At 34.9% G+C, this 27,978-nt stretch overlaps 3 protein-coding genes across 4 annotated transcripts in view; all 3 read right to left on the bottom strand.

The window, feature by feature from the left end:
- LOC133863637 (probable LRR receptor-like protein kinase At1g51890) overlaps nucleotides 1-23,000 on the bottom strand; it is a 37,233-nt gene extending 14,233 nt beyond the window's left edge. The window contains exons 1-8 of one of the 2 annotated variants that reach the window (XM_062299673.1): nucleotides 22,846-23,000; nucleotides 22,231-22,762; nucleotides 21,652-22,133; nucleotides 21,404-21,542; nucleotides 21,239-21,310; nucleotides 21,054-21,125; nucleotides 20,883-20,963; nucleotides 20,165-20,462 (exon numbers count right to left, since the gene is read on the bottom strand). In XM_062299673.1, the coding sequence (XP_062155657.1) occupies nucleotides 20,270-20,462; nucleotides 20,883-20,963; nucleotides 21,054-21,125; nucleotides 21,239-21,310; nucleotides 21,404-21,542; nucleotides 21,652-22,133; nucleotides 22,231-22,762; nucleotides 22,846-22,954 (1,680 nt within the window). In that variant the 5' untranslated portion in view covers nucleotides 22,955-23,000 and the 3' untranslated portion in view covers nucleotides 20,165-20,269. Of the gene's footprint in view, nucleotides 1-20,164; nucleotides 20,463-20,882; nucleotides 20,964-21,053; nucleotides 21,126-21,238; nucleotides 21,311-21,403; nucleotides 21,543-21,651; nucleotides 22,134-22,230; nucleotides 22,763-22,845 lie in introns of those variants that run through there. The other variant, XM_062299672.1, reaches the window with a different exon arrangement.
- A 2,355-nt stretch (nucleotides 23,001-25,355) lies between these two features.
- On the bottom strand, nucleotides 25,356-26,207 carry LOC133863161 (uncharacterized). Its single transcript, XM_062299142.1, has one exon. It carries the CDS (start codon nucleotides 26,205-26,207, stop codon nucleotides 25,356-25,358), a length of 852 nt encoding a protein of 283 aa, XP_062155126.1.
- A 231-nt stretch (nucleotides 26,208-26,438) lies between these two features.
- Nucleotides 26,439-27,713, bottom strand: LOC133863160 (uncharacterized). The gene has a single exon (XM_062299141.1). It carries the CDS (start codon nucleotides 27,711-27,713, stop codon nucleotides 26,439-26,441), a length of 1,275 nt encoding a protein of 424 aa, XP_062155125.1.
- Nucleotides 27,714-27,978: the final 265 nt, after the last annotated feature.

Below are 27,978 nucleotides of genomic sequence, written 5' to 3'. Positions count from 1 at the left end.
ATATGGCACTACGAGAAATCCGTCCATTAGCGTCGCCTCAAAAGTCGACACTAATAGTCACCTATCAGTGTCGACTTTGATAGTTGACGCTAATAGTCGACTATCAGCATTAACTTCTGATATTATTAGTGTTGACGTACTCAATAATTGCGCTAATTCTCCAAAAAAAAGTTAATGTTAACGTCTACTTTCTAGTCGACTCTAATGTGTCGTTGCTAATAGCTTGATTGGAAATTTGCCGCTCGGGTTTAGGTGAGAAAACAAATAGTAGGGACATTTCACTATTAGCGTCCACTTTCGTTGACGCTAATGAGTACCTATCAATGTCGACATTGGGGTCGACGCTGATGTGGTATCTAAAGAACCACATTAGCGTCGACACCTGGATGTCGACTCTGATAAGAGGTTATCAGCGTCGACTTATCGGTGTCAACGCTGATAATAAATTAATAGCATCGACTTTGTGGTCAACACTATTGACCCCCGTATTAATAAAACTACAATTTTTTAAGATAAAATTGGAAAAGTATCAACATCAACCTAAAGTCGACGCTGATAGTAGGTCCTCAGCGTCCACTTCTGGTTAACGCTAATGACCCTGTATAACAAAAAAAAATTAGATAAACATGTTAAATTTTTTTTTAAAAAAAAATAAAATAAAATTGAAACCTATAGAAAAAATAGTTCTTTTTATATTATTAGTAAATTTTCTCTATATTTATAATTTATAATTTTGGGGTTAAATGCCATTTCAACCTTAAAAAAATTGACACAATTGAACGTTCGATCGAACATTCTATCTATCATAGTGCATTAGTTTGCTCGATTTAACTATATGGATTTTTGTATTATTTATGCTTGTGTATTAGTTCAATTAATCATCATAAGATCAATCCGATAGATCGTGATCCAATCAAATGATCAATTGAACTTGACACGATTAAATGTTTGATCGAACATCCAATCGATACTAATGCATCAGTCCGATACAACCTTAAAAAAACCATATAAACCTATTAAAAAAAAATCATATAAACATTAGTTTGATCAATTGTGATACAATCGAATAATCGATTGAGCTTGACACAATTGAAGATTCGATCGAAAATCCGATCGATCTTAGTCCATTAGCTTGATCGATCGGACAATATGGATTTTTTATTATCTATGCTTGTATATTAGCCTGATCGATCCTATTGCATTAGTTCGAGCGATTGAGCATGACACGACTAAAGGTTTGATCCAACATTAGATCGATCCTAGTGCATAAGTCTGATAATTTGTGATATGATCAATTGATCGATTAAACTATATGGATTTATAATAAAGAATTTGTGTTATTGTATTAGTCCTATCGACCGTAAGATGATCAAATGATTGATAGAACTTGAGATGATTTAAGGTTTGATCGAACGTTTTATTGATCACAGTGCATTAATCTAATTGATCGAACTCTAAGGATTTTGTAGTATCATATTGTATTAGTCCAATCGACTGTAAAACGATCAAATGATTGATAGATTGTTACACAATTCAATGTTTGATCGAACATCTCATCGATTATAATGTATTAGTCTGATCGATCGTGATAAGATCAATTGATCGATTGAACTTGACATGATTGAAGATTCGATCGAACATCTTATCGATCCTAATGCATTTTACGATCATTTGTGATATGATCAATTGATCGATCAAACCAGTTCACAAGGATAATGCAAGATCTATAGAGTTCGATCGAAAATAAAAATGAAGTATATATATTTTATATTTTTCCCAATATACAGTGCATGTATATTAAATATGATTTTTTTTTTATAGGTTTTATTATTCTAAAATTTTAATAGGATTTTATTATTAAATATATATTATTTTTTATAAAAAAATAATAGGTTTAAACAATTTTTAAATTGCATAAATTAATAGGTATTATTTACTTTTAGCGTGCACTTATAGTGGTTGACGCTGATAGTATAAGTTATACTAGTCGATACTGATATATAAACTACATCGTTTTGACCAAAAAAAAAAGAAAAAAAAATAGGCGGAATAACTTATATTTGGATGAATAAGTTTTCCTTTAATAGCTGAACACAATACAACCCAAACTAGCAAAATAGAAGCTTATATTCTTCTTTTAGGAATAATCGCTACTGTGTGATAGTAAAATTTGAGTGTATGGAGGCTTCAGGTTCTTAATGATTTTCCTTCTATTATATTTTGTATTCTATATTTGATAATGAATTTCTTAGTGATCGCACTCGCCAGTTAACAATCATTAAGAAATTCTTGGTATTATTAATTTGTGTGTGATTGTCTTGTCTAATTTACCATAATTGTGTTCTTTTACATATCACCTTAAATTAAAGAATAATTATTTCCTAATGGACAATAAGAATGACTATTTCAAGGTTATTTTATTTCACCTTCTATTCTTAATAAAATTTATTTATTTTTCTAATGTAATAATTATTATGCATACCAAACGCATCCTTAGAGATATAAACTATGGTGATAAGGATGAGATCTACTAATTGAACCATTAAGCTGACTCAGCACAACTTACTTAATTCACAACCAATAATGAAAACAATTTGTTGTTTTTAGTAATGCAAATGACTTATTGCTTATTGATCTAGCATCCACAAGCTGAGAGAGCGCCAATGATCCAGATTCTGTCACATATATAGGAGGTATTTTTTTAATGGCCTTAACTCTATTGCTGAAATAAATGGTGTCTTGAGGCCCGTCTTTACAAGACAGACATCTATAATTTGGAAACTGTAGCATTTTTTTTTTAAAGTCATCGTACCTTCCACACAACAATTCTTCATTTATACGTTTTTTGTTATGAACTATCTGTTGTAATACTCAACCCTTTTAAACTACTAATCATTAGCAAAAAAAACTTTGTTAACTAGCCTAAATCATTAATTATAAAATGTATGGAATCTCAATCACGTGCTATGTGTTAAAGTGTCATATATCGTTAAAATTTTCTTCATCTATGCACTTTATAAGTCATGGTGTCCCCTCCTCTCTTAATGCGTCTTTTGAGAGTATTTTGGACCCTTGGAGTTTTCACACTATGCATGTATGGTTTATAAACCAATTATGACTATTTTGTTCTAATATAATAATAATAATAACATAATTAACAAAAATATCAGATAACCTTACAACTTTTTTATTTTCTATTTTTTTTTTTAAAAAAAAAAAAATACATAACAAAGGAGTGGTCGTCAAACCACCCTTAGGGTTGGCCTCGCCTAGCTAACCTCATGTACTTGGGGGGTCGGCTACCCAAATTACTTGGGAGTGATCCGGCCACTACCTCAAAATTAATCACTTGCTTATTATGTTTCTATTGGACTAGGTTAAGAAAATTGCAAGAAACCTCAATCGGTCTTAATTGAGGCAAGCTTTGTAGGTCTACCATTCTAAAGTCTCCCAATGAATGTGACACTGGCATCTACCATGCATGTCCCATTCTCTCACATAGACCCAAGACTCCATCTTTTCCTGCACCATCTTTCGAAATGGATCTATTCTTGAAGTCACGGTACTCTATTAATTAAGTCTTCTTATAACTCCAAAAATCATTTTTGGACTTGAAACCCACGGCTACTGACTATTGTTGTGGTCCTTAGAAAGTCCACCTCACATTAACTATTGCTCAAGCCTCTGCATGCCCCTCTGAAAATGTCACATATACCAATAATTAGTAGCTGATTCCCGATTAGGTAAGCTAGATTTATCAGTGGTTTGGAGCATATGGGCCTAACCAGTACTCATATTTTCAGAAAAAATGAAAATAGCAATGAACTACGGCCCATTTGCTCAAAATACGATAAGTCGCTAAAAATTTATGAAAATATCAAAATAGAATCGGCCCGTTATACAATAACAAGTAAAGTTCGGAGAAGATAATTGTTAGAAGAGATGTCGTTTTCTTATATATCTATTTTATAAATTCACTCTTAAATATGTGGAACCCATAGATTCAATAGTAAATTTGCATATCCTCTATACGAAAATGGGCAAAAGATGAGTAAAAGAATGAAACCAAATTGTTAGAAAATGGTTGACACCCTTCATTGTGTTGATAACTAATTGATTTCATTACTGATCAGTACATTTTTTTTTTCCTAATATTACTGATCAATACTTCAACAGTAAAGAAATGCGCACTACCAAAAACTTGATCATTAGCATCGACACCTAGTGGACACTAAAAGTCCCCAAGTCAACGCTAATAAGTATTAGCATCCACACGTCGACGCTAATAGGTCAACCCAAAAAACCCGACGCTGATGATCATCAGCTGATGATGACTCATGATAAGTCTTGAATTATTCGATTCAAGACCCCTTAATTTGCATTTGTTAGACCTAGTTCTTGTTGTATATATAACGTGTTGTTGTAGTTTTTGTGTTTTGTCTTATTTTCAGGTCTTAATTGCTAATTCAAAACACTTGAATTAGACTTGGAAATACATCAAGAGTATTTTAGTCATTTTCAGAGTTTGAGATTGTTCTTGGGAGCTGAAGAATTGGTTAAGGCAAATGGATCGATCGACTTTAAAGTAGATCGATCGAAAATTGGATCGATCGAAATAAAAGTAGATCGATCGACTTCGCGTCTTCCAGAAGGTCAAGATATTTCCAAATCTTTGTGCGATCCAAATTGAAAGTTGAGTTTAATGGACAGAAATGGACGCCGACCAGCTCTGTTTGTGCAACTAGAATTAACTCTTGATGGTCTTTTGTAAATCCAATTCTCTATATATATGAGATGAGGGTTTTAGGTTAGAATATGCATCTTTTGGGGTTTGTTCGGATTTTCTCAGGTGTATCACTTTAATTTCTCATGTTTTAGTTTACTTTGATGCACGTTTTCTGGGCTTAATTCCATAGAGCAATTTCTTCTTCTTTTCCTCTTGTTCTTCATGTTCTAGCTTAGGTTTTTCTTCCTTTTTGTAATCCGAATTTCATAATTTCAATATAGTTGTTTTTAATTCATTTCCTTCTTGTTTCTTTACTGTTTTCCTTTAAATTCATGCTTAGATTAGATTCAATTCATGTCTAGCTAAATTCTAGCTTAGGGTTTGATCTTAATCCTATCCAAAACCTATGTAGTGTTCTTGAGGTTCTTAGGATTTTCTTTTGATGTTTGATGATTGTTAAGGGCTAGAGGATATCAAAACCCATGCTAAAAGGTTTTGGTATCAAGATTCCAATCTATTTATTCATGAAAAAGAGTTAAACTTTTCTATGAGTTTTCTTAGATTTCTTGAGTAAAACAAACATTCTTAGAAATAAGAATGATGTCTTTTGCAATGGTTCTATATGACTTGATGTATGACTACCTATTAGAGCCACCTTATAGGGTATACTAGGGAACACCGATCATTTCATACCTTTGGTAGTATAGAATGTCTTTCCATTGTAGTTTAATCGTTACATGGAATAGATTGGTGTGAAACTAGATACCTTATCATTGTGGCCTAGTTAGGGTTTTCGTGTATCTTGTATGCTTATTGGGATGTGTTTTAGAGTAGTAAGCTAGGGAGCATTAGTCACTCCACACCTTTGGTAGAGTAAATGTTTTTCAATTATAGTTTAATCTTTACGTGGAGTAGATTAATGTAAAACTAGGTGCTTTATAACTACGTCTTAACGAAAGTATTTTCGTGTCGAGGTCGTCGTAATGGTTGACGCCCATTACGCGCTCATATCAAGCATGTTAGGAAGGTCCATATAGACTTTAAGCATTTCATTGGTTGAGGATTGGATAAGATCAACACCCTAAGTTTTCTTAGTCTATTTTCAATTTCCGCTTTCCTTCACCTTATTGTTGTAGCTTCAATTCTACAACCTTTACTTTTATTTTTACTCTTAAGTTAAGATAGATACGTTCCGTTAGATATCCTATTACGCAAAACAACCAATAATCTCTGTGGTTCGATCACCCTTACTATAGTACAATCGATACATACTATTGCGAGTGGTAAACTTATAAATTTAAAATCCACGTAGCCGCTTGCCGCGCTACCAACCCACCAATGTCGACATATGTCAACGCTAATGATATATATATGTGGCAATTGTAGCACATATACCATAAGTCGATGCTGATAGATCTAACATTAGCATCGACGCTAATAGTCAATCATCAGCGTCGACTCTTGTGGACGCTAATACCCTAAAAATAAAAATAAAAAATTTAATAGGCCATTACATAAAATATATATATATATTTTTTTTTAAAAAAAAAAATAATAATAGGCCATTAGTGTGAACACTAATACCCTAAAAAAATAAAAATAATTAAATAAAAATAAAAATAAAAAAATTAATAAACCATTAGCGTTGACCCAGTCAACACTAATATATACCCTAATATATATATATATATATATATATATATATATATATATATATATATTTAATAGGCCATTAGCGTTAACTCAGTCGATGCTAATACTATTAATTTTTTTTAAAAAAAAAATTATTAATAGGCAATTACGAGGTTGCTAATACCATAAAAAAGTTTTTTTTCTTTTTTTTTTAAAATAAAATAACAAAAAAAAAAAAAAAAAAAAAAAAAAAAAAAAAACTTAGTTTTAATAGGCTTTCCTACACTTGAGTGCTACATTGCTATAATACCCTACAATGAAGAATGCACTACATGCCTCAAATATTATGCACAAAGGGGACAAACAGTGCAGCAGATACGTAGCCAATAGAAATATGACCATCAGTGATCACCCTTGTTAGATTATGTTAGAATATTACACGTATGTATTGTCCCACATGGGTTATTGTCGTATATCTCTGTGATTACTAGCCTATATATATAGGCCCTTCATGTACAGCATAACATGTGATTCAGTATATAACTTTTCTCTCAACATGGTATCAGAGCACAAGTTTTGAATCACCTTTATTTTATTTTATTTTCGACCTCTTCCTAGCAATTTTCCAACGCCGCCGTTGCTTCCGCCATACCTCATCACTCTGTCTTCCTTGGTTCTCCTTCTTCCAGTCCTTGTTTCGAGCTGGTGCATATACCACTCAAAACCTTGGGAGACAACCGTGCTAGAGCCGTCGAGAACAGCCCAATCGGAGTCTTCACGCTCCACCACGCGCTGACTGGAGATTCTGCTGCCAGACGCTTCTGCCGTTCCGCTGCCAGACGCTACAGCTGTTCGATCGCTCCAGTTGCAGCCCAGATCGATAGATTAGCTGCCTACCTGCTCAGAGCCACCAAGATCGTCCCAATCCGACAGTGAACGCGCCTCCATGGGCCGGTAGAAGTTTCCTGCCTCTTGGTTCATGCGCCCACACGCCGCCTCTACTCGCGCGTGTATCCCTCGCTCCAGTCTTCCTCTGCTGTGCCACGTCAGCCCTAGTGCCACGCCAGTACTATTGACCGTTGACTACTGCATCAATTGACCAGGTGTTTTCTACTTATTTTTTTGTTCTGATTTCATTTTTCTGGTCAATTTTTGCATTTGACATCTCCAGATGGCACAAAACGATATTCTTACTCATATTCATGCTACATTGGATGGCACCAACTACACTGACTAGAGATAAAGAAACTCCACCCACTAAGTCTGGAAAAACCCGACTTAAATCAGCTACCAAAGGTAGACTGTGAAAAGATCCAGAATATACAAAAAAAACACAAACAGAAACTACAACCCAGAGCCGACAGAAGAGACAGACGGATTCCGCCAATACCGGCGGCGTGTGGGGAACACGCACCGTCCCCAGTACCACCCAGCCGAAGAACAACCGCCGTAAGCCCCTCCCCACCGTGCAAGACCAGATCAATGGCGGAGCGTGACCGTCATGTGCGCCAAAGAGAATAAACCCCTCTGGCGCGTGCAAGCCACGCGCCGAACTCCGGCGACCAGTGTGACCTGTGCAATTGGCAGCAAGAGCGAATGGCGATAGAGAACTCGGCCAAGGGTCGCGTGTCTAGCAGAAATCGGTGGACGTGCGTAGATCTGGCTTCAAACATCTAAAAAAAATAATGAAAAACCTGCCAAAAACACTCCACCGACGACACAAAAAAAACCAACCACTCCCCCAACCTGAACAACGAGAGTAGAACCTTCTGCCTTAGCCAAAGAAAAAGAAAAAAAAAAAAAGAAAAAAAAAAAAACAACAACACAACCCACCATAGCCCACAAAGCTAGGCGAAACATCAACCCCCAGCGAAACAAAAACGGGGGGAACAAAAACGCTCCAAAGCCCTAAGCTAGGAGCCACCACCATCGGGAGAGGGAGACATGAAGCCTCCCTCTCCCAGCAAAACCAACCTCAAAGAAAACCCCTCTCTGTCTTCTGCATTTTTTTGGTCTTAAGTTAAGGCTTGAATAATAGTTTGAATAAAAAAAAAAAGGCTTGAATAATAGAGTTACCCGGCCAACTATTTATCTGTTGGGTAAATTTAACAAATTTTTGAAAATGTGATAATTATGGTAATATACATAAATAATTTTTTTTTAAAAAAAAAAAAAAAAAGAAAAGAAAAGAAAAACGCATGATTTGAGAACTAATTTATGTCTTTTTTTTTTTCTTTTTTTTTTTTTTTTTTTTTGTTATGCTTATAGCTAATGCAAAATATAAATTACATTTAGACGATAGTTGATTAAATTATTTATGAATTTTGTTAGTTATATTTTGTTAATATTTGTAATCAATTTTTTTGTTTTTTTAGAAACTCTTATAATCTTGCGATTCATTAAAAGGCGCAACCCAGAGAATACACGAGAGAGACACCTGGCTAGAAGTAGAAAAAAGATCTAAAAAACATGATAGCTAGAGATACTAAAATCTGAGGTAGTAGGGGTGGCCACCAACTGTGATTAAGCTAAACATACTATAAATATTAGAGCAAAAGCAAAAGCATCAATGATAACAAAGAAAGTCGGTACCTTTCACAATCGACACCAATGGCCTAGTCACCACAGCCACTCAACCAAAAATATTGCATATCTTTATCTCTTGCATCAATGATAACAGAACAGGTCAGTACCCTTCCCAATCGACACCAATGGCCTAGTCACCACAGCTACTCAACCGAAAATTTTGCATATCTTTATTTATTGTCGTTCTGCAAACACTTTAAAAAGATTGATTAAGATATATATATATATATATATATACTCCCTTGCATTGTTTACTCAAAGTTCTTTAACCATGATAAACATGTCAAGGAAGGTTTACTAACTCAAAGTTCTAAAACCGAAAAATTGTCTTAAGGTCTTAATGTAATACAAGGTAGGTTTAATAAATCAAAATTCTTCAACGGAAAATCCTCTGAATGTCATAATATAATACAAACCAAATTCGTTCGATTATGCGGGTGGAAATACAACCCAAATGGACACTACCAAAAAATACCCCAACTACACAGTTGTTCCAAATCTCCTTCAAATGTTGTCTTAGCTTGATTTACCCCCAGTGAAGCTACATTCAGACGACCTAGTAAGAATAGATTTTTATATCATGATCAATGAGATTTCTAACTATTATTTAACGTGTGTGTGTTTTGAAAATAAGATTTCTAACAATTACTTCTTGTGTGTGTGTTGAAAAAATAAAGCATAGAGAAATATTCTTTAACCCTCCAAGACGTGACATTATCATCTCAATACTGGCTTGGAGATTTTTCGTGAATTCCACCAGCTTAGCTTGTTTGTTTTTTGTTTCAATCAACTCACTCTTAGTCTCTTGTAATTCACTCTAGATCTCTTTTAGGTCATTCTGCATCTCTTCCAGCTTATTATCGATCTCATGTTGTGTTATTATGTATGATTCATGGTTGTAAAATTGGGTGGATGAACGTGTCCGAGATGAACTTAAAGGAGTAGGTATGACTCCACACCCCATTCTTCTTACGTGACCCGAGTGTCGGCCCCTTAAACACTTTTTTCATTATTTCTATTTGCTTTTCTTCTTCTGTAATTTCCCCTTCCGTGGTGTTATCCTCGCCCCCGTTGTTTACTAATTCATGCATCTCATTCTGCACAAGCCATACATTCATGTATCAAAACATACCCTTAATATTATTTATTAATAAAAATAACGATCACATAAAAAATATTCCATTTACTCACATATAAACCCTCAACTATTGGGTTCATAAAAGAGCCGTTTTTCTTCGTATGGGTATTCCTATAAAGATCACTAGGTTTGGGAGGCTTTCCAATTTCTTTTTTCTACACATAATTAACGTATACACTAAATAATGTAACTTTGATAATATTATGTTATAAATTTCTTACACTTTTGTATACTACATTAACGAATGAGCAAGCACCCGCCGAGTGAGCCGTATAAAGTTTGCTTCTATTCTTTTTGTTCCTTTTCAATCATTTTTTAGGAATTTCAACCGGCAAAAGCAAAAACATTATTCATAAAGATTTCTTACAGCTATATGTGATGTGTGTTTTAATGAGTACTCGCAAGCGCACGAATCGTTTGCAATATAGTGTGTGCAAGTGCGAGGTCGAATCCACAGGAAAATGGTCAAATGTTGGTGTCTTGTTTAATCAACTTCATTTTAACCTAGTTCCAAAGGTTTGGGAATTGATTCAAGAGTAAAAGACTAAACAAAAGAGATGAAATGAAATGTGCAAATTAAAAGGAACTAAGGCTAAGGAATCTACCAAACCAAATCCAACAACTCACACTTCTTGGTTTCTACTTGAACACCCAAAGAACATTAAGCTTAGGATGTCATTCAAGTTTCTCAACCACATATTCTAGAACCATTAAATGAATCCAACTCAAAGATAAATCACAAAGAGTACCCATTTGAAATCAAATCATCCAATGTATCCATTCAATGAACAAATCACAATGGATATCATCATTCAAACCGATAAAACAATGTATCCATCGGTTGAAACACATTAAATGTCCTATATCTACCAACAACCACATTCATTGCAAAAGATAAAGCATTTAAATGAATGGAACTTGAATAACAAATATGATATATCATTAAATGTGCAAGTATTATAACAAGAGTGTGAGTGTCATCAATGGAAAGGTTTCATCCTCAACCTTAGTTGAGGTTACTAGCCTTCCATGACTAAGAACACCACAAGAAAATGAAGAACAACCATAGAAATAAAAGGAAAGCTTTACAAAAGAAAGTGTGTAAGAACAAAAGCTATTGGAATACACTACAAAATGTACGAAATTAAACCTAGCTACTGTTCTCTGAACTCTCTCAACAAGGAGGTATGGCTATGGCTTTTATAGAAGGAAATTAGGGCTAGAAACCCATGTAAAATGACTCCTCTAACCCCCTCTAGGGTTCCTCTCTTGCTAGAGACAACCAAGGTCATGCAACCAGCGTGTTCTGCTGCGAAAATCAGAGGGAGAACTGCTTTTTGTCATGGAAAAGCTCCTGATTGGGTGTTCTGGCGCGCTTCTGCAAAAACAAGTTCTGGAAAATTTTGATCGATCGACTTCGGGCAAAATTCGATCGATCGACTTTTAAGTTCGATCGATCGAGTTCTTTAGAACTTCCGAATTTTCCAAGCAACTCCATATGAATTTTGTCATTCTTCACTTATTAACCTACAAAACATAAAAACACAAAAACTAACCAAAACATCGGAAAATAACAAGGCTAAAGGTCTAACTTATGTAAATCAAGGGGTCTAAATACACAATATTTGGCACTCATCAATATGTAAATCGTATAAAATTTAATTGTATTGTCAGCTTAATCAAGTTTATTTACCACCCATGAATCCGCATCGAATGAGTCACATATTGATTTTAAAGCATCGGGATGGATATCGTTCGGGTGTTTTTCCCTTGCAGCAGCCTTAGCCATGGCCATCGCTCCAGCATCATCTACATCAACACTTTGAAAATGTATTTTGAACTTGTTCTTATACAATCTGGTGTGAATCCTAGCATAGGCACGACTCATTTTATGGTATACGGCGCTTACTTCCTTGTTGCGACCAAATCTCAGCTTGAAGAATCTCTAAGACAATAATTAAGAGAAAAATGGTTATTTTCTTTGTCACGTTATTTATAGTAACATTACCTCAAACATTATCCCTCATACCTGAATATGCTCAGCTGCCTTATTCTTTTGTTTATCTTGCACCACGGTCCAACAATCATGATGCAGTTTGCACATGCAACGAACAATCTCACCGATTTTGACGTTATGATGTTAATGATTTTCGTGCTTAGAGATACTTGTATGCTTGTGTTTCCCCAAAGTGGTGGAATGCTTGTATACGAGTATAACTAAGTCACTTGATATATATGTGTTAGTTTTTTATTGGCTGCATTCTGTTGACAAAATCACTATTATATAATGTTGCTGCTTTCACAGGGATGCCGTATATTTCAGAGTCTTCAGATATTCAGAGTTTATTTCTCTAATGTGGAAGAGCCGTATTATGACAAGTTACAAGTGTCACAAGCTTCATGAAAGTTATTTCAGTGTTCAAGGAAGATTCTGTGTAGATTCCAACTTAGAGAAGTCGGATCCCAAGCAACCGTCCGGACGATGTGTGATCCCGTCCGGACGCTTTTCAGTTAGCAACATCCGTCCAGACGACGAAAACTTTCCGTCCGGACACCCATTAGTGTCTAGAAACTTCGAACTGTTCAACTTTTTATCCGTCCAGACATAATGGCAAATCGTCTGGATGCTATTAAGAGTTCGAGAAGAATCCAATGTTCAAGTGCATCCGTTCGAATGACGTGGCAATACCGTCCGGACGCCATTCAGTGTTTTGACAAGTAGTTGGATTTCATGTTTAGACATGGATCGGGAAACAGCAACCGTCCGAAAGGAAGGGCAAGAAGCATTCTGTACACGTCTCAGTGTTTTTATCATAACTCTCTGCTCGAGTATCGGATTGAGATGAAATTGGTGTCATTGGAAAGCTAACAAAAAATAATACAACTTGATTGTCCAGACAGTCAAGAGAAATGTCCAGAAGCGGGCCTAGAACTGTCCGGAAGTGAACCTGATAAGGATAAAAATTGTGCTGTTTCTGAAGGATATCGCAGAAAGCTGTCCGGACGAGGCTATCTTCCGTCCGGACGCTCGACAGATAGAGTCCAATTTTCAGCAGTTTTTAAGGTCTCTTAAAGCCTATAAATAGGGGGCTCTAGGTCTGTGTTTTGCACAGAATTCGGTGGTAAATTCCATAGTGCTTTGAGAGGGTGTTTAGGGAGAATTGAAGATCCGCTAGCTCTCAAGCCGTTGCCGGTGTGTGCTCATTGTTTGTGTGAATTCTATCTTAGGGGTCGGCCCTAAAGTAAAGGAATCCATCAAAAACCCTTTCAGGTGGAAGATCTGGTTGGGAAGCATTCACGATGGGTTTCGTGTCAGAGTTAAAGGTATGACTACTGCATATGGTTTTGTGAGTACGAGTGGCTTTTAACTAGCTTTGTTTTTGGTTAGTGGATTTCTTGGGTTTGGCTGCCCCGGAGTGGTTTTTTCTCTTCATAGAGTTTCCACTTCATAACAAATATCTTGTCTTGTTTAAATTCCGCATTTAAGATATTTGTTTGCACACAAACACACACACTTGGTTTAAATTTGAAGTCAATAAACTATTTTCAATTGGTTTCAAAGCAGGTTACACTTGTGTTTTAGATTTATTTCTTGAGTGTAATCCATGACTTCTTCTAACATAAATCTTTCTGAGTTCTCTGAAGATGTTTTTAATGATTTCTCTAAAGATACCCTTTGATAGGTAAACTCTTTAAGAAATCCAATAAAGAACTCAAGAAGATTAAGCAAGAAAAAGAGTCTTTGATTTTACAATTATCTGAATCACATGTTTTGATTGACTTTTTGAAATCTGAGAATACCATGCTTTTTGATATTGTTGATACACTAGAGAATAAATTAAAATAATCAAAGTATCTTTTGAAAAAATTCTCTTGTAATAATTTGAAAAGCATGCTTTGTATTCATTCAGAGATCCCTAACAAGCCTGATCTAGTTGTTGATGATTTAAGTGCTTTTACTTCACATGCTTCTAATTCTGAATTAGATTCTATTGTTATTAAGCATGTGATAGTAGACATTGCTTGTTTGGATAATTCTGAAAATTCTTGCTTAAATAACTGTGTGAAGCCTAACTCCAAGGATTCGGAAACACAAGGTAAGTTTGTTCTTATTTGTCGTCATTGTGGGAAGGTTGGTCATATTAGACCAAAGTGTTATCTGTTAAAATCTCACAAACCTTGGAAGAAGCAGGAGGATTCCAGAAATGGCTTTATTGAGAAAACATCTTCAGATAAATATGTTCCACCCCATAGGAGGCATATATCTCAAAGAGGTAAGGACTTTGTTATTTTTGAAAATGCTAATCGTAAATTTGCAGAGCCCTTCAAGAAGCATTTCAGCAAACAAAGTCAGCCTACCTGCTTTCATTTTGGTGTCTCTGGACACTTCAGGCCACACTGTCCTCAGATCCGACATCAGCAGCCTCGGATCAGGAAAACAAAGCAAAAGACAGGTAAGTTTAGCTCTAAACCTTCCAAGCCTTATCATGCTTTTCAGTAACAACAACATTATCCTCAAAGGGGTTCTCCCCCATGCCGTCTATGTGGTAAGTATGGCCACACCAAGGCCGAATGCTTCAGAATGAAGCCTCACCAGTCCAAGAAGAAACAGACCAATGAAGGGCTTGTCAACATGATGAAGAGTGTCCTAGTCAGACTAATCAATTTGGGCATGGCTCACACCCCTGCCTCACAGGTAAAGAAGATATGGGTAAGGAATGATGAAACCATTCACCCCTTGAGGGAGAGTGGACTCACCTAGTAGGTAAGGTCTCCCATGCCTAGGATTTTGGTTCCTAAATCCTAGCGCATGTAAGGTGTATTTTGCATTGCATAGTTTATCAGTCATATCCTATTTTTGCCTTGCATTCTGTTTGAAGGAACTACATTTTCTATCCCTTGATTTTCTCTTGGTTGCTTTGAGAATTTTCTGCAGTTACATTCTAGGGATGACAGAGAAAGCATGTCACTGCTTTACTATCCTGATATAGTCAAACCTCTCTCCCTGAGGACAGGTTTGCTCTTACCTACATGCTTTGTTTAGACATATGTTCTTTTCTTTTTAAACATGTATTTGTTGTTTTTTTCTGCTTTTATTTTTTTAAAAAAAAAAAATTGGGGGAGAAGAGGCAGAATTTTTTTTTATATAGCTTTTCAGATATTGTATGTGTTGTTGCCTAATATCTCAGTTCATTGTGTATTAATTGAATATGCTTATATATGATTGAGAGTTTATGTCTGATATCTGCTAAGTTTTCCTGTGTATCTTAATGCTAGGTAGTTGCTTTTCTCATGAGATGAAAAATTGTGCACTATCCAAAGCTCCCCTAAGGTACATTTTTTTTTTCTCTCTGACTTTTAGCTTATGAAAATTCTAATGAGAGATATTTTTTTGCTAAGATGATCAAATTGACCAACTCACTAGTTGAACCTAGAACCCATAAATTCTGACATTCTTTCTAGGTTGCAGCACCAAGTGATAAAAAGCTTTCAAACCTGAATAAATATGGATAAATAAAATGATCCACTACTTTTGTACTATAAATCTGTTCTTGAACTTGTTCCTATAGAAACAGTCAGTGGCCAAATCATTGCGGAAATAGACGGTCACTAAAGAACAAAGTAAAAGAAAAGTGTTGCAGTTTAGGGGGAGTGTATCAGATGAGGGTGACTAGGCTCTAATAAAATAAGGTTTGACTTTTGATTAATCTAACATTGATTTTCTCTCTTATTTAGAAAATCTGGTTGCTTTAAGTCATTTCAGTAAACTTCATACCTTATTGAGAAAGCTTTCACACACACACACACACACACACACACACACACACACACACACACACACACACACACACACACATTGCATGAGTTAAGTTTACTATTGAAAAATTTCTATCTGCAGGGAAATTTTTGTACTTATTGACTCTTAACTCTCAATTATGTCTTGGTATATTTTTGAAATGCTATTTGACTATTTTATCAATTATTTATACATGCGTGTTCTGAAGCTAATGTTAGGAAATTTTTGTTCTGCATATTTCCCTTTACTTTTCAGCTTATAGTGTGAAGCGTCCGGACGGACATGTTCTTGCGTCCGGACGTGCTCGGCTCTGTCGATCTTTTATCTGATAGCATGCTGTCCGGACGAGTATGTGCCACGTCCGAAAGCGAGCTTTTTGCTTTCTCTGCCAAACACACACACACTACTTTTTGCCTATTCTATCATGTTGTGTTGTGTGTGTTTTCTCTCGGACTGATCTCGAGATTTTGGCATTTTCAGCACATCTTTTCTCATTCCCAGGTATTACCTTTAACTTTCCTTATTCTCTTAAGCTTTGTTTCTTTTTAGAATATTGGAATCTTTAATTGATTATGATTTGAGAGATTATGCATGAATATCTTTTTCTGTCTTTATGCTGGATGGGTATTTCTAATCTGTGTCTTTTGGATTGCTATATCTACTTTTGTATTTTTTTTATGCATCCAATTGATAGCCATCATAATACCACATTATTTTGAAACTAACATGATCTAATATTTCATTGTGGTGTTATTTTTAGATAGATTTCTGTTTAAATATTTTCAGGAATATGTTGTCCAGCGGCTTCCAACATAGTGTTAGACAGAGGGCTCTTTGGAAAATAGACCAGTGTTGAAATCATATGTTCCAGAGATCTCAAATTTTAGATGAGCTCATTCCCCTCGCTCATACATAGTTTTCCATAACTTCTTCCTCTAGATCTGTACCAGTTAAAGATTCAGCGGTGAATCTTCTTTATCGTCTTACAGACCACTTATTTAGAGGATTTCTTTCTGCGGATTATCAGTTTCGGGCAAGAAGACTGAAGTGACTGAAACTATTTAGTCTATGGTTTCTTGGCTTCAGGAGCTAGAAGCCGAAGTAGTTCAAATCCAGCTTTTTATACAGTTTTCTCTCCGTTACTTGATTTCAGTGGATCACCAGGATTTGGTACTTGGAGGATTTTTGTTCCTCTCTTTTGGGCCACTTGCAGACTTTTCTCTAGTTTCCTATTGTTTTGGATTTTAGAAGGTTTTTGTTTGTGGATTTTATATACTCTGTTTACCCTTATTCTGTTAAGACATCAAGGGGAAGTATTTTATTACTGTGGTCCTTCTCATACTCTGTTTTACTCTTTGTCCCTTTCAGACAAAAATGGGGAGTATTTGTTAGTTTTGGACCGGGAATGTATTTTTAACCGGTCTAGTGATTTTTGTCCCAGAATGGCCAAAGGGGGAGTTTGTTAGTTTTTTATTGGCTGCATTCTGTTGACAAAATTACTATTATGTAATGTTGCTGCTTTCACATGGATACCGTATATTTCAGAGTCTTCAGATATTCGTAGTTTATTTTTCTAATGTGGAAAGAGCCGTATTATGACAAGTTGCAAGTGTCACAAGCTTCATGAAAGTTATTTCAGTGTTCAAGGAAGATTCTGTGTAGATTCCAACTCAGAAAAGTCGGATCCCAAGCAACCGTCTGGACGATGTGTGATCCCATCCGGACGCTCTTCAGTTAGCAACATCCGTCCGGACGACGAGAACTTTCCATCCGGACGCTCATCAATGTCTAGAAACTTCAAACTGTTCAACATTGCATCCGTCTGGACGTAATGGCAAATCGTCTGGACGCTATTAAGAGTTCGAGAAGAATCCAGTGTTCAAGTGCATCCGTCCGGACGACGTGGCAATACTGTCCGGACGCCATTCAGTGTTCGACAAGTAGTTGGATTTCATGTTTAGACACGGATCAGGAAACAACAACTGTCCGGACGGAAGGGCAACATCGTCCGAACGCTTTTTCAGGTTTTCAAGAAGCTTTCTGCACATGTCTCAGTGTTTTTATCATAACTTTCTGCTCGAGTATCAGATTGAGACGAAATTGGTGTCGTTGGAAAGATAAAGAAAAATTATACAATTTGACTATCTAGAAGGTCAAGAGTTAATGCATAAGGACACTAAGACAATATGATAAATAGGTAAGTGTTGGGCGTTGGGTTCTATGAGCCGATTGATAGAACATATACTTAACTAGAAATAAATTAAGGAATGAGTAAATAGTGTAGGTGAAATGGTTATAATAAATAAATGGAATACATAAGGATTATATAGCGTTGGAGCCATAGCCTATATACAAGGAATCACTAAGCGGCATCTTTATACGTATTTGGATTAGGTTTTAGATTGGTGAGCATTTTATACATGTGTATACACACACATGTATATACATGTACATACACAAGTATGTAAGTTAGATGTATATTACTAACTTAGTAAATAAATAAAATGTTATAAAAGGGGGGTTAGCAATGATAATGTAATGCAACAACAATTGATAACCTAATAAAATAATAAACCCACCTTAGTGTTAATAAACATGACATAATAGGAACCTAAACCTAAGCGTTAATTTAATAATAGTTAAGATACTTGGCTAGACTTAGAAGTGGGTAATGCGACGCGTGAGCACGTGGGTAGCTTGTGTGTCATTAGGTCTAGAGTTCAATAGCATAGTCTAGCGTCATAAATGTTTACAGGCTTGTGTCATCATTGGAGACTTTAATTGGTTCTCCCATGTTGTGTCCAAGTGACGAGAACCCAGTGGGATGTTCGAGTCCAGAGTCCAATGCAACCTAGGTGAGTATTCTACTCACTAAGAAAAGATATTTTTATGTATTTTATAGAAATGCAAATGATATATGATTTTCTTACCGAACCAACGATATGTTAACATGTATGTTTTGGATGTTTTAAGTAGTTTCAATTATGTTGAAATATCAATGATGTTATGAAATTATGCATGAATGAAAGGTTTTGAATTGATTTGAAGTATCTGAAAGTGTGTTGCAGTTGAGATTTAACTATGCAAAGAAGAATGATGAAATTTCATGTTGATTGATTCATGGTATTTGAAGAAAGCATGATTTGCAAAGAATAGGAATATAGAGTTAGAAAGCATGATTTGAAAAGAATAGGAGTATAGAGTTTGAATTGTAAAGCATAAAGCATGAACACATAATAATGGAAGAGAGCGTAAGGCTCATAATAATGGAAGAAAGCGTGAGGCTCATAATAATGGAAGAGAGCGTGAGACTCATAATAATGAAGAGAGCGTGAGGCTCATAATAATGGAAGAGAGGGTAAGCCTCACAATGAACAAAAAGACTATTATGAGCATGCATAGCATTGTTTAAATTGTGTGATGTCTTCATGATAAGTATATTGTAGTTTTGCTAGACGTATTAGTATGCATAAGAGTCTCGATAGAAAAAGAACTTATGTATATTGGTATCGAATGGTTGCATGATTTAAATGCCATTGTTTTCTAAGTCTCACTGCATCAAAAAGTATTATCGTAGGTGAGGTCGTACGTAGTTGTTTCCACAACAGAAATTCTACCTATAATCTTAGTTGCCAAGTATGTTTAAATGTTTTCTATTAGCCGGTGTGTGCTATATCAGCTACGGGGGTTTTCAAACAAAAGTTTATAAAATTGGTGGCTGTTATAGTATACGCATGACTAGAAGAAAAAAGTTGGTTCTTTGCGAAAACTCAGTGAATAGTATACCTCTGAAGGTGCGCCAGCTACCATGCCTAATAAAATAAGCTTGTGTTTTTGTAAAATAAGTATATTTAATGTTTGTTGCTTTGAGAACACAAAATATTTTTCAAAAAGTTTACCAAACAATTTTCTTATGTTAACCCAACATGAAATAGTTTTTCAATTAATGTGGATCATACTAAAAACACTTCTCCACTTTCTATCACACAAAAAACTTCGAATCAAAATACAAAAAACACCTTTCAAAACACTTAACTAAAAAAGTTGAGAAAAAAAAAAAAATTATAGCAAAAACCAATTAGTCTAATGATATTTGTCAAAGAAAATTTAGTTGTTTCATATGTTTTTCCATCAAGTGAAACGACTTATTTGGAAGGAGGGAGCAAACGACTGATTTCCAGTTGCACTGAATTAACGTTTAAGGAGGCAAGTAATATATGAGTTGTAGTTTCTACGAGAAAAGTGTAACTTATTATTATTATTATTGTGAGAAAAGTTGGATTAAACATGAAGGTAAATTTAGTACATATTACAAAACAAATAGTCTATTAGAACCAACATGGATGGTTCATTTGAAGTATAGTATGCCGAGACAAAAAATTGCAGAAAGTTAAAAAGGTTCGAGATCCGACACGCCAATCAACGAGAGGATCAACAATCCACCAAGTACTGATGCTACTATTGGAACAACAATATTGTTCTTTTTGCACGAACCAGATCCATCTAGGTTTGGAACAACGGTATTGTTCTCCTTTTTGCACGATCCGGATCCACATAGATCTAGATTTGGATTGTCAATCACACTAGAAAATTGTAGTGTTGATGGCGTTAGAAGAAGGCATGCAATTAAAAGTCAAAATAATTTTTTGATGTCTCATTAGTAGTTGCAACCCATGCTTTAGGTTTTTTCGCAAAGAAAAAAAAAATGAAAAAAAATGAGCAAAAAATGATGAAAAAAAAAAAAGAGGCAAAATAATAGTAATAAATTCAGAAGATAATGAAAAAATAAAAAGCAAAAAGTTCAGAATTTTTTATTTTTTCGTTTTTTCTGATGTATTTGCTTATTTTAATTTTTTCACTTTTTCTAAATTTTTATCTTATGATATTTTTATGATTTTGGTGGTGGAAGAGAAAGTTGCAACCCCAATAGTAGTTTCGCCAAAATTATAAGAGTAAACGATATATACGTTCATGGAATCATGGTCATTGAAAAAAAATCATACCTTAGTGATAATGAACCATTGTCTGATCTTTCAATTAGTTGAGCTGGAACTGAACCGGACAGCTGGTTTCGTTCTAAGTTTCTGCATGCAAAGATAGAATGAACATTTTTTTTTTCCATTTGTTTAACCATGAAATTTGTAGTATGAGTCTTAAAATAAAAAGTATCTTACAAGACCCTCAAGTATTGTAATTGAGACAGGAAATCAGGCACTGATCCAGTTAAGCTATTGTTAGATAGATCCCTGTAATGAGCGAATCACTTATAGTTAATATTAATTGGGGATAAAAAATGTGTACTTTGGCAATAATCATGATGTTTGTAATTGATGTAGTCAAGTAAATTGTGGATCCTTACAAATATTGCAACATTACGAGGTTTGATATGTCGGCAGATATCTGTCCAGTTAGTCCACTTGAGGACAAGGTCCTGAGTAATTTAAGTTTAACAATAATAACTTAAATTAAGAGTCAAGATAATTAAGTTTGAAGTCATAAAGGTTATACGAAGGGATAGACTTACAAGGATGTGATTCTAGGTGGAGTATTAGCTTCAAAGCTACAATTTAGACCATCCCACGAGTATCCTTTAGGGGCACACGGATCTCCTTGCCAAATTCTCTTTATTCCATACGTTGACTTGATTTTTGCGATGGCATCAACTAAAATTTCATAACACGCATCCCAGTCAGTCAAATATACGCGAACTAGCTAGGACATATATATAGTGAAAAGCATAGATATTTCAATTGGTCGGAACAACGTACGTACCATCTTCTTGGTCTGTCTCTGATTGCAAGAAATATTTCACTTTGTATATTTCAAATGCATTGAGGATGGGTGGAAGTGTTGATTTTTCAGTTTTGACGAGTGAAAATTGATAATTGCCCGATCCACTTATGGCCGATGGGCTATACAGAGTGGTTGTAGATAAGTAATCGGGAACAAGGGGTCCATACCAGTACTTCCCATTGAGGGTAACGTTGAATGATCTGGACTGGTTGGCTTCGAGCTTTACAACTTCAGCAAAGTGCATGTAGACATAATATTCGGTACTCGCATTATCTGAGTCCCATTTGAACGCCCCCAAGGGAGCGCTACCATTTAAAGGTGTGACGGCAGTACTCATGACAACAGATGGTGCTTGGTAATCATTGTGATTTTGGGAGTCAACGGTAAGATTGGTGCTTAAATTTGTCCAACTAAAGTAGTTTAAGGACTGCCAATAGCGATCATGAACATCGTCTGGATACCTAAATATATAATTTACATCATTTAAATCATGAAAATGATTTATTGGTTTTAGTAATGCAGATGACTTGATCATATATATCATATAAAATGACTCACCTGTATCCTTCATTTGATCCAACATCTGCGCGCCAATTGAGTGCCAATGATCCAGACTTTGTGACATAGGAGGCATTTATCAATGGCCTTAACTCTATTGCTGATATAAATGGTGTCCCGCGGCCCGTGTTTACAAGACAGAGCTGTAGATAATTTCGAGACGGGACATGTATGAGCTCCCTCCAGATACTAATCGATGAATTGTCCACTCTGACTGTCTCCCAGATATTTGCTCCAATATACACATCGAATTGTGGTAAATTATCTTGTCCATCATAATTCCCATGCAAGAAAGTTCCTCGGATCAAATATTTAGTGCCTCCTGTGACGTTTATGCTGTAACAGTTGCGGTTTCCTTGAGGAAAGCTTCTGAGATTCCATACCTGTTGTTGATGGCTATCTTTGATATCAGTTGATATGCTGTTACTTGTACCTGTGTCTATGAATGTCGCATCTGAAATGTAATTTATCTCTGTGTTCTTCTCGGTGAAGCTAGAATTCACTGGTAACCCACAAGCTATGCTTATGAAGCCTGCAGGGACATACAGATAATTATATAAGACAGGATAATCCCTTAATTAGCTATATATTCAAAGATTTAGATGATGATAATACCTGATTGGTCCTGGGCATGAACCACAAGTAGAAGAGCCAAACCAGCGAGCAATGCAAAGATGAAATGTTTGAACCCCATCGTCATCGATCTAAGCTTCATCTTCTTCATTCGAACATGTTTTCCCCCATGCTATGCTTTATACTGCAAAAGTATAGTACTGTTTCTCTATTAGTCAACAGAACAATTTTAGCAACGCAATCAAAAGATTTTCTTTTTTCTTTTGTTCTTTTTTTTTTTTTCCTGACCAAGTCAATTGCCCTCGTTACTAGAAGGATTCTCGTGTCTATTTTAATTTCATAGCCACTCTAGCTCTCACAAATTTAAGTGCAATCAACCAATTTAGTCCTTTTAAAAGATTAAGTTGTCTTTAAAATTGAACTGACCTTTCACAAATTCAACATAAATTATCCAACAAAACTTTTTTACATAGTTACAATCGTATAATATTCTTATTTTCTACAAACAAACATTTTCATAATCTTCAAGCCTTCGATGCTTTCGCTGGGCTAAAAATCGAAGAAAATCGCTCAAAATTGCTGTGCGCCTGTGCTGCCTGAGCAAACTGTGGTGATCGGTGAGTTTTATAAGTCTTTGGACAGTCGTCCGTCTTGGTTTATGGAGTCAAGGAGGTGTTAAATTCTTCCTTTTTCACTTTAAATTGTTTAATGTTAAAATTGACTAGTCTGGAGTCTAGTCTGTCTAGTCTAGTTCCACCTCAATCCCACCACTCCTAAATGTAAGAAGTTGAAAATTGATTTATTAAATGAAAAAGTAAAATCACTCTAGTGTTGGTGGGATTGGGGTGAGATGGTGGTGGGAATTGTTGCATTTCTCTACCAATTTCCTTCCCAACAAGCTATTACAGCTGTTTGATAAGGCCACGCTTCAGTAATTCGTACTGACACCTACAGTACCTGCAAAAGGGGAGCAGTAGTTGGGGAAAGGGTTTAATGGCCATGTTTGGCAATGAACATGGCATGCTACGGGAGTGGGCCGTTATTTTTCACCTCTTTTTCTCATTTTTCACATTTTTTAATAATAATTAACATTAAAATATTTTTACTTTTTTTATTTTTTATATCACATCAATAATTTTTTGTATTACTATTCAAATAAAAAATTCACTAAAATATAAAATATTTTCACTTTTTTATACAAATTTTTTTACTTTATATCGTATCTACTATTTTTTACTAACTCAAAAAAATAACAACCCACTATTCTAATATAACAAATCATTTGCCAAACATACCCAACATACAAGAAAATTGTTTTACCAGGATTGGTAGGATGAGATATGCCAAGGCGACAACTGGAATTGGTTTTATACTTTTATGGTCCATTTGAATGTTAGATTTTTGAAATCAGAATTAAAATCTTATTTTGTTTGCAAATTTTGAGGCAAAGAAAATATGTTTGAGTGACAAGTAGAATTAGAATTCTTTTTTAAATTATGTTTGGGTATTGAATTTTTGAGATTAAAAATTAGTATTTTTTTAATGGTAGAAAATTATTAGAAATGATCATAAGTATGAAAAGTTATGTATAATGATTAGTGTTATGAAAAGTAGTGTTGAATAATGATTAAAATAATATTTATTTATTATAAAAATTATTAAAAAATATTATTTGAATTAAATAATTATTATTTAATTATTTAAAGGGTGGGACCAACCTTTTTTTTTTTCTTTTCTTTTGGAGACCGGCTTTGATTGCTGTCTTTCCATTCCTACAGGCATTTGCAGGACATCTAGGCGATAGGTCAGACGATTCACATGGGTTCACTAGCGCCTTGGAGTTTGAAACTCAAACCGATTTCTTCGGTTTTTTTGGGTTTCATTCGGCCACAAACGAATATTATTCAAACACCCGACCCGTCTTCAAATACCCTGTATTGTAGCATATCAAATCAAATTCTCATTTAGTGGTTTATTTTTGTTTCAAAACTGCTGACAACTTCGCCCCTTATTTGTCAAATTATTCTAATTTTTCTTAAAAAAAATAAAAACATTAACTAAAAACAGTTCTTTTTTTTTTTTTTTTTTTTTTGAAATGAAAACTGAAGACTTCATTACTGAATATGAGCCCCAAAAGGGAATACAATTGACCAAAGGCCAATAGACAGGAGCGGAGCCAGGAATTAGTTTAAGGGGGGGCCGAACGTAAATAAATAAATATAGTCCAATGTGCGCCCGCTTGTAAAATAATAATAAAAAAAACAAGTCTTAATAAACAGTTAAACTTAACTTCATAGTAAACCATAAGTTATAACTGTATACAAAAGTTACATGTCTATAAAATTATATTTAAAAATAACTTTTCATCCGAATACAAAAGCGTTCTAGTTTGCTATAGACATGTACAAAAAAAAAATCAAAAAAAAACTTCACATCTCCTTCGAATTGTGCTCAACGTCGACGGTCTTTCATGGAATAAAACTCATCCATTATCATCTCTGTAGTGAAATCCTTAGCAATTTCTTTCTCGATATAAACTACCAAATTATCTGCTAGAAACTCATCTTCCATCTGCTACGTAATCTAGTTTTTACAAGTTTCATGGCAGAAAATGCTCGTTCAGTAGTAGCGGTAGAAACAGGGAGAGTCAACACTAGACGAATCAACCTGTCAATCAAATTATAAATCTTTGATTTTCCTGAAATTGCTAATCCTCTGCACAACTCAGATAAAGTGGACATATTCTGAAAATCTGAATGTTTTGGCACATCAAGCTTATAATGATCCAATTGAAATCTCAAAATGATTTTCTCTTGCTCGGTAAAATCTTGAGGATAGAACTTCTCAACTAAGCTGCATATATCATCGATCTTAAATGATTTGTATGCATCTTGAGGGCTTAAAGCGGCACTAAGACGAAGAAGTTCCACTGTATGCTCACTAAATCTATTATCCAGTTCTTGCAATTGGAAGTCTATTGCAGCAATAAATACATCAATTCTAAAATGATGCTCCATTGTCATGAAAGATTCTTCATTTTGGCGACATGATCTACCTCGAGCTCTAGTGTAACGAGCATTCATATCAGGAACATCAATTTCATTTTTTTCACAAAATGATTTAACAGTATCAAGGAAATGCTCCCACTTTTCATTTCTCAAATTCTGAAGAAGTGATTTTGTAGTTGAAACCAATTTCATGGCATTTAAAATGTCTTGAGAATTTTGTTGCAAAGTTTGACAAAGACAATTAGTAAATCCCATAATCTCTTTCATCAAATGTAATATCAAAATAAATTCAAATGATGTTAATACCATATAAGCCGCTTCAGCATCACCGCGCTGAGAATAGTTGGTTCCATCCTTTGAGATAGTGTCGAGAACTGAACAAGTAGCATGGAACATTCTTATCAAGCTACAAACAGAATTAAAATGAGAAGACTATCGAGTATCTCCAGGTTGTTGCAAAGTACCAATTTGGTTGGCCCCCCTTCCAGTTTCAATTTCATTAGAAGCAATCATACTTTCAATCTCAGCAACTTGAGCAGATTGCAATTCATCATTGCGTTTTGAAGAACCAACAACAATGTTGATAATAAAATTCAAATTCTCAAAGAATTGACGAACAGATTTTGCTTATCTAGATGCTGCAACCAAAGCTAATTGTAGCTTATGAGCAAAGCAATGCACATAATATGCATATGGACATTCTCTAAGAAATAAAGCTTGTAGCCCATTCCATTCTCCACGCATATTACTACCTCCATCATATCCCTGACCTCGAATATTCTGAATTTTGAGGTCGTTACAAGAAAGGAAATCACATATCTTCTTTTTTAAAGTTAATGCAGTAGTATCTTTGACATGGACAATATGAAAGAATCTCTCTCGAATAAAACTATCTTTATCAACAAATCTCAAAATGATTGCCATTTGCTCCCTTTTTGACTCATCCCGAGCTTCATCAACAAGAATGCAAAATTTAGCATCCCCAATTTCTTTACGAATCACATCTCGTACTTTAGTTGCAAAGATATGCAAAATTTCTTTTTGAATTTGGGGTGATGTATATTTGGCATTCCGTGGAGCATTTGTCAACACAACTCCATCAACTTTATCATTAAAAGTTGCTAAAAACTTTATCAATTTAATGAAGTTACCTTGATTTTTTGAGTCGGAGCTTTCATCATGACCTCTGAATGCACATGCTTGAAATGCTAGCCTTCGAACACTATCTATTGAGGTTTTGAGCCGCAATCGATTATTCTCTATTTCTTGTGATGACTGTTTTTCAATTAACTTGCCAATATGCCGTGAATAATTCTTCAGATCTTCACAACATTTCACAGCAATTTTATGTGGTGAATTGGGATCTGTCCCCACATGCCCCATTAAAGGACAATTCATTCCATCATTCACCTTTTTCCAATTCTTAAAACCTTTCACTGTAAATGCATCTGATCCTAGACGGCCTGTTGATTTCTTAGCAAAAATGTAACATGGATGACAAAAGATAGCATCCTTTGATTCCGAATATTCCAACCAAGTTGAGTATGTCTGAAACCAAGAAGCTTGAAATCGACGACGATGATTCTCCGGTCCTGAAACTGGATATTCTGTAGGTTTAAGAATAGGTTGACATGGGCCAGCTCTAAGATAAGCACGTCGCATTTCATCTTGTAAGTTTACAGGAAATTCCCATATTTGTGGACGTTTTCCTGGATCACGTTGCAGAGAGGTGGCATCAATTTCTTCAGGAAGGATTCTTGGACATTTGGAAGGCCGTTCATCAATCACTGAAGCATTAAGATCCGTTGCTAACGGTCTATTTAAAGGTGTATCACTATTAACCTCTGAATGACTCGCACATTTTTTCTTAAAGAATGAATCGATTGTTTTTGGTCTGCTCATATTTTTCTAAGCTGTAAGAAAAATTTATAGATTAATAAATCAACCAAAAAGTACCTAGAAATATAAGATTTTTATTAGAATTTTTTTTACTTATAATAGTTCTTATTAGCATTAACAACCAAAAAAGCAACGAAAAATTAACTAAATCAAAAAACCCATCAAATTATAAGGAAAAAAAAAAAAATCAATAATCAAAGTAACTATTAAAAATCTTAATTTAGCCAAATTAGCAAACACAAAAAAAATATAAACTACTTGACAAATA

The sequence above is a fragment of the Alnus glutinosa genome, chromosome 3 (genome assembly GCF_958979055.1).
Source record: "Alnus glutinosa chromosome 3, dhAlnGlut1.1, whole genome shotgun sequence".
Taxonomy (NCBI): Eukaryota; Viridiplantae; Streptophyta; class Magnoliopsida; order Fagales; family Betulaceae; genus Alnus; species Alnus glutinosa.
The sequence above is the reverse complement of the archived record's forward strand: the minus strand, read 5'-3'. Positions and strand labels throughout refer to the sequence as shown.

Bases quoted from the DNA above. Each gene is read 5' to 3' on its own strand.
- LOC133863161 (XM_062299142.1), bottom strand. From the start codon at position 26,207: ATGTTCCATGCTACTTGTTCAGTTCTCGACACTATCTCAAAGGATGGA.
- LOC133863160 (XM_062299141.1), bottom strand. From the start codon at position 27,713: ATGAGCAGACCAAAAACAATCGATTCATTCTTTAAGAAAAAATGTGCG.